Below are 6,609 nucleotides of genomic sequence, written 5' to 3'. Positions count from 1 at the left end.
GTGAGCACAAATTGAAGGACCAGTGATATAACTCACAGGTACGACTGGATGGATGTGTAGAACCATTTAAGCTCTGAACATCTTGGTAAACTTTGGAGTAACTCAGACGTAATCAGAGTGAAACTCGGAGCTTCTGGACGTGACGTTTGGAGCGCCGTTCCATCGACTCGCTGGGGGGGGGGGGATTCCTCTCTCATCACTATGCGGCGTGTGCTTTCCCTCAGCAGTGCTTTATGATGCACAGATGGACGGTGGGGTGTAAACGGCCAGACCGGGTGTGCGGGCTTTACCTGCGAGTGTTGCTGTGGCTGGGCGGGGTGAGCGGGGCCTGCGGAGGGGTCGGGGCCTCCGACGAGCCCTCGGGACTGTCCGACTGCGCCAAGCACGAACGCACCACTCGGAACTACGACTACATGGAGGGCGGGGACGTGCGAATCCGCCGCCTCTACAGCAGCACGCAGTGGTTCCTCACCGTGGACGACAGCGGCAACGTCAACGGCACGCAGGACCCCAGCAACGGCTACAGTAAGCACAACACACACACACACACACACACGACGACAAGCTATGTGCCAAAAGTATGTGAACACCCTTTATAATATGGCTTTGCCCCTGTCAGGTCAGGTCAGGTCCTTATGGAGTGAGACATGGCCTGACAGAATGGGATGAACTGGAACATCGACTGTGACCTCCTGAGCTTAAATTTCCTCAAAACTCCACACCTTGCTTAGAGCTTCTTGGTGTCCACATACTTTTGTTCTTTCACGTTCTTTCTTAGAGACAGGGTGGTGGGTCACGTGACGAATCCTAGTGCCCAAGAGCATGGATGTTTATGTAGGTATAGGTGTAGGGTGGCATGTGGCACGGGGTTATGGGATGTTCTGAAACATGAGGAAGGTGGATTGGCTGCTCCGAGTTGCCCCTTGCTGTGATGGATTGGCGTCCTGTACCAGTCTGACCAAGGTTAAAGGATGAATGAATGATTTTTTCATATTGTTGCATTACCTTCAAAACAACCCATTCCTGGTTGCCCTGGGATACCACCCCAAACCATCAGTGTTGGGGTGGTATCCCAGGGCAAAAAGGAATGGGTCATTCATTCATTCATTCATTTCCACTACCGGTCTAATCTTGGTCGGATCTTGGTCTTGGTGTGGTGCTCCCTGAAAACGGCGGGCAGGAATACACCCTGGTATAGGATGGGGGCATTCCTGGTTGCCCTGGGATACCACCCCAAAAAGGGCAATAATCCCAGTGTAAGGGCAGAACATCCGAGCGCACCATCGTGCTGGAAAACCAGAGACGGCGGAGCTGAAGGGAAACAGGTGCTGCGCTAGCACAAACAGTTCTCCACCGCCGCGAGAGCAGGAATCTTAATGAAGGAAACAAAAGGTCTTCCAGATTCAGTGTGTGTGTGTGTGTGTGTGTGTGTGTGTGAGAACCTAGACACTTTGTGAGGTCGGGTACTGAGGTACTTTTCATCGCCGCATTCTCCTGGTAGAGTCACCTCAGGTCTGGTACCACTGGACAATCCTTAGCAGGGCTTTGACCACCTCTCCTACCTTTCTGATATACAGTAGACAAACATGTTCTGGTGGACGCCTGGCTGGCTGATAGCACCGCTGAGGTTCGAACCTTGGTTCGAGTCTTAGCCGTGGTGGGTTGGCGTAACTGACCGCTGCACCACTTTGGTGGTTCCAGTTCATTCCAAAGGTGTCCACGGGTATAGGTGGCACACTGGTTAAGGTACTGTGATCTAAAGGTCCCCATCTCTACCAAGCTGCCACTGTTGGGGCCCCGGAGCAAGGCCCCGACCCCACAGTTGCTCGAATCGCTTTCAGTGTTCTGTGGTTTCGCTGGGATTGAGGTCAGGGCTCCGTGCAGGTCACTGGAAGTCCTCCACACATCTGACTATATAATATACAGCAACAGTTTAGGGAAGGTCCTTTCCTGTTCCTCTATAAAGACTTGGTTTAAACACCAAGAAACTGCACAGAGCCCCGACTCGACAGCTCTGGGATGAACCGGAACGCCAACGTTTGACTGGACGGGCACAAATTCCCACACACAGAGACACTTCAAAGTCGTGTGAGAAGCTCCTCAGAAGAGCGGCTGTAGTTCTAGTACGACAAGCTCACGATCAGGCGTCCGAATACTTTTGGAGGAAGCTGACCATGAGCTCGCTGGACGTCCCATCCAGACTGCTCTCTTCTGAGTAGGCTTGTCTACAAGATTTTGGCGTGTGTGGGAATTTGTGCCAATTTACTCAAAGAGCGTCAGATACTGATGACGAAAAGGAAGATCTGGATCAGAGTCAGTGGTCCGATTCATCCCACAGGTGCTGAATAGAGTTGACGTCACACACAGAGGGTCACTCTGTTTTAATAACATTTGTTTTTGAAACGGGACGTCCGACAAGCTCAGGGTCAAGCGTCCGAATACTTTTGGCCATTTAGTGCACATATGAGGAAGCTGACCATGAGCTCGCTGGACGTCCCATACAGACTGCTCTCTTCTGGGTAGGCTCGTCCACATGACTTTGTCGTCTGTGGGAATTTGTGCCCATTTACTCAAAGAGCGTCAGACGCTGATGATGAACAAGAAGATCTGGATCACAGTCGGTGGTCCAATTCATCCCACAGGTGCTGAATAGAGTTGAGGTCACTCATAGAGGGTCACTCTGTTTTAATACAGTTTGTTTTTGAAACGGGACGTCCGAAATGATCAGGCGTCCGAATACTTTTGGAGGAAGCTGACCATGAGCTGGACGCTGGACGTCCCATCCAACCTGCTCGCTTCTGGGTAGGCTTGTCCACAAAATTTTGGGCACCAGTGATAGCTCAGTGGTTAAGGTACTGGACTAGTAAGCAGAAGGTTGCCGGTTCAAGCCCCGCCACCACCAAGTTGCCACCGTTGGGTCCCTGAGCAAGGCCCTTAACCCTCAATTGCTCATCGTGTTCCGCTCATTGTGTAAGTCGCTTTGGATAAAAGCGTCTGCTAAATGCTGAAAATGTAAATGTAAATGTAAAATTTTGGTGTGTGTGGGAATTTGTGCCAATTTACTCCAAGAGCGTCAGACGCTGATGACTAAGAAGAAGATCTGGATCACGGTCGGTGGTCCAGTTCATCCCACAGGTGTTTAATAGAGTTGAGGTCACACACTCTGAAACGGGACGTCCGACAAGCTCCTGGTCAGGCGTCCGAATACTTTTGGTCGTGTACCTGCTATCTGCCCCGACCTCGACCCGTCGTCCGTAGATGGAGTTTCCCGCTCGTCACATCACGACATGATGGATGAGCTCGGCGGTCTGGAGTTCCATGATAACAACGTGATGTCATTTTAATGAAAGTGTGGAAATGTGTGTGTGTGTGTGTGTGTGTGTGTGTGTGTGTGTGTGTGTGTGTGTGGTTTCTATAGTGACCCGCAGACCCTTCAACTATTAAATATGATTGGATGATTTATTGGTTATGTGCGTGCACTGGGCTGCTTGGCGCAAAGACTCCGTGTGTGTGTGAGTGTGTGTGTGAGTGTGTGTGTGTGTGTGCGTGTGTGTGTGTGTGTGTGTGCACATCTGGGTGTATCCATCTTTTCAACTCCAATTGTTGCAAATCATCTTGGGCTTCTCGTGTCGGCTCGCTCGGCTCCTCTCACGCTAGAGGATCATGTTCCCCAAGAAGACACGACAAGTATGATGTATTCGTGTGCAGTGCATGCTGGGTATTGTAGTGACGGGCAATCCTGAACGCCAGACGATAGGAACGTGTGCCGAGGCTGAGATAAACGTAAGGTTCTGGATACTAATAAACTGTGTTCTTCTGTGGGATCTTCAGCCACACAAAGCCAGGTGGCCTGAAGATTCGCCTTTGGGATGAATCGGAACAGTGATTGTGAGCTGGTTCCTGACCCCACAAATGCTCTTCTGCTTTTCTAAATAGGCATGAAAGCATTCATGGAAGAGAAGAGGCTGCAGGGAGAAAAGACTCCATGTCCAACAAGCTTATGGTTGGTCGTCCACAGACACTATTTGGCCAAAAAGGTCATAGGTTCTAGTCCTACACTCCCAGTGTCTTGTGTTCTCCAGATTTTCATTCCATTGCACCAAAAGGGTGATGGGTATAAGGAGAAGATGGGTAAGAAGGAGTGTTGTCCAGAAGTTCCTGGTTGAGGCTGAAAGCCCCAAATCTGATTAGACTTGAAGAGGCGTGTCAGTGGGAACCATAAGATCATCACACTTAATAACCACTAGACTCTCTTGATCAAGAAACACAGAAAGGATCGACTGGAACACTCTTGGGTTCTGAGATCCAGTTCTGGTTTGTCCAGGTGGATCAGTGGTTCCTCTGGTGGAATAGTAGTGCACATGATCTGTCAAGAGTCAAAGACTCTGTCAAAACTGTGTGGACTGATGGTCTCAAAGTAGCTTTGATGGATTAATCTGTTTACTGAGGCGTCTTCTTGTAGGTTTTCATTCAGTAACAGTCTAATGAGCCCTAGGTAGACAGAGTCTTCTTTCCACAGTCCTATGTTCTGAGAGTTCCAGAGTTCTGCTTCCAGAGTCCTATATTCTGAGTGACCTATGGTTCCATAATCCAGTTTTCAGAGTTCTATGGTTACAGAGTCCTGTGTTCCAAGGGTCTAATGTTTTCTGTAAGTCTGATATTTTAAGTTCCAAAAATCAGACAGTCCTGTGTTCTCACAGTCTTCGCATTTTCAGAGTCATATGTTCTAAGAGACCTGTGGTTCCTATGTTCTAGGTTTCCTAAATCCTATGTTCCCAGTTCTAGTCCTATGTTCTGAAAGACCAATGGTTCCAGAGTCCAGCTTACCGAGTCCTGGGCTCTGAGAAACTTGTGGTTCCAGAGTTCTGCTTCCTATGTTCTAAGAGACATATGGTTCCAGAGTCCTATGCTCTGATAGACCTATGGTTCCAGAGTCCTATGGTTCCAGAGTCCTATGCTCTGATAGACTTATGGTGCCAGAGTCCTATGGTTCCAGAGTCCTATGCTCTGATAGACCTATGGTTCTAGAGTCCTATGGTTCCACAGTCCTATGCTCTGATAGACCTATGGTTCTAGAGTCCTATGGTTCCAGAGTCCTATGCTCTGATAGACCTATGGCTCCAGAGTCCTATGGTTTCAGAGTCCTATGCTCTGATAGACCTATGGTTCTAGAGTCCTATGCTCTGATAGACCTATGGTTCCAGAGTCCTATGGTTCCAGAGTCCTATGCTCTGATAGACCTATGGTTCCAGAGTCCTATGGTTCTAGAGTCCTATGCTCTGATAGACCTATGGTTCCAGAGTCCTATGCTCTGATAGACCTATGATTCCAGAGTCCTATGGTTCCAGAATCCTATGCTCTGATAGACCTATGGTTCCAGAGTCCTATGTTCTGAGAGTCCTATGGCTCCAGAGTCCGGTTTCCAGAGTCCTATGCTCTGATAGTCCTATGGTTCCAGAGTTCTATGTTCTGGGGAGAGTCCTATGGTTCCAGAGTCCGGTTTCCAGAGTCTGGTTTCCAGAGTTCTATTGTTCCAGAGTCCCATGCTCTGATAGACCTATGGTTCCAGAGTCTTGTGCTCTCAGGTTCCATGTTTGGTGTGATGTAGAACTGTTGAGACGCTGGGCAATAGGACAGTGTAATGGGATTAAACTCTCACACTCTCTACTGTTCCGCCGATAATGTTTAGCTTTTATATTTTTCCTCTGTATTTTTATTTGGGAATGATTTCCAGATGGCGGCGCGCGTGCGGCCTGACAGGTCCGAACACTGACCACACATTAAACACTGACCACACATTAAACACTGACCACACTCCGGAGGAGCTCCGCTGGGGTTAAGTGTTTAATGTGTGAACCCACTCATCAGAGCCGCGTAATTACTTCCTGAAGAGGAAGGACCAGTAAATCACACACACACACACACACACACACACACATCCAGATGATTTACAAATGTGCAGGGGGATTCTGGAGAGTCTGAGAAAAGAACACGGTGGGTTTTGTGTTCTACTGTTCTCAGGAACGCCAGTAAAACCTGCAGCCATGGGCCGCGTCCCAAATCACATAACGTGCAAGAAAACCCTCAAAAACCAGCAGCGTGAGTCACGATACAAAATAACAGCACTACAACAAACCGGGTGTTCCAAAAGACCCATAAAACCCACAGAGATACCCCCATCATCCTGAAATCTCTGTCAGGAACCTCTACATTCTCCTCCTGATTTAGTCATAGCCAGTTCCTCTTCCGCTGCTGGAGACCCCGATTGTCTTAAATTAAATAGTTTTTTAAAACTATATTATTTTATTATTACTATTTAAATTATTATTTAAAAACGTTTCAATTTTATTATATTATTATAAAATATTACATAAAACATTTATTATATTATTTAAAAACAGTATTTTATGATTGCTATTATATTATAGAAATAATTTTTTAAACTTTGCAATTTTATAATATTATAATTATTAAAAACTTTTTATTTAAAATATTATTTTAAATTATTATTTTATAATTATTATTATATTATCATTAGTATTTATTATTTAAAAACATTATTTTATAATTGTTATTATATTATTAATATTTAACATTATTTATACATTA

At 46.8% G+C, this 6,609-nt stretch overlaps 1 protein-coding gene across 1 annotated transcript in view; it reads left to right on the top strand.

Moving 5' to 3' along the window:
• Positions 1-236: 236 nt before the first annotated feature.
• The window catches only part of fgf7 (fibroblast growth factor 7), a 12,209-nt gene continuing 5,836 nt past the window's right edge, over positions 237-6,609 (top strand). The window contains exon 1 of the mRNA XM_063004864.1: positions 237-525. Coding sequence (XP_062860934.1) covers positions 237-525 — 289 coding nt within the window. The remainder of the gene's footprint in view (positions 526-6,609) is intronic.

This window comes from Trichomycterus rosablanca, chromosome 11 (genome assembly GCF_030014385.1).
Source record: "Trichomycterus rosablanca isolate fTriRos1 chromosome 11, fTriRos1.hap1, whole genome shotgun sequence".
NCBI lineage: Eukaryota > Metazoa > Chordata > Actinopteri > Siluriformes > Trichomycteridae > Trichomycterus > Trichomycterus rosablanca.
Note: the sequence above shows the minus strand (reverse complement) of the source record. Positions and strands in the feature narration are given on the sequence as shown.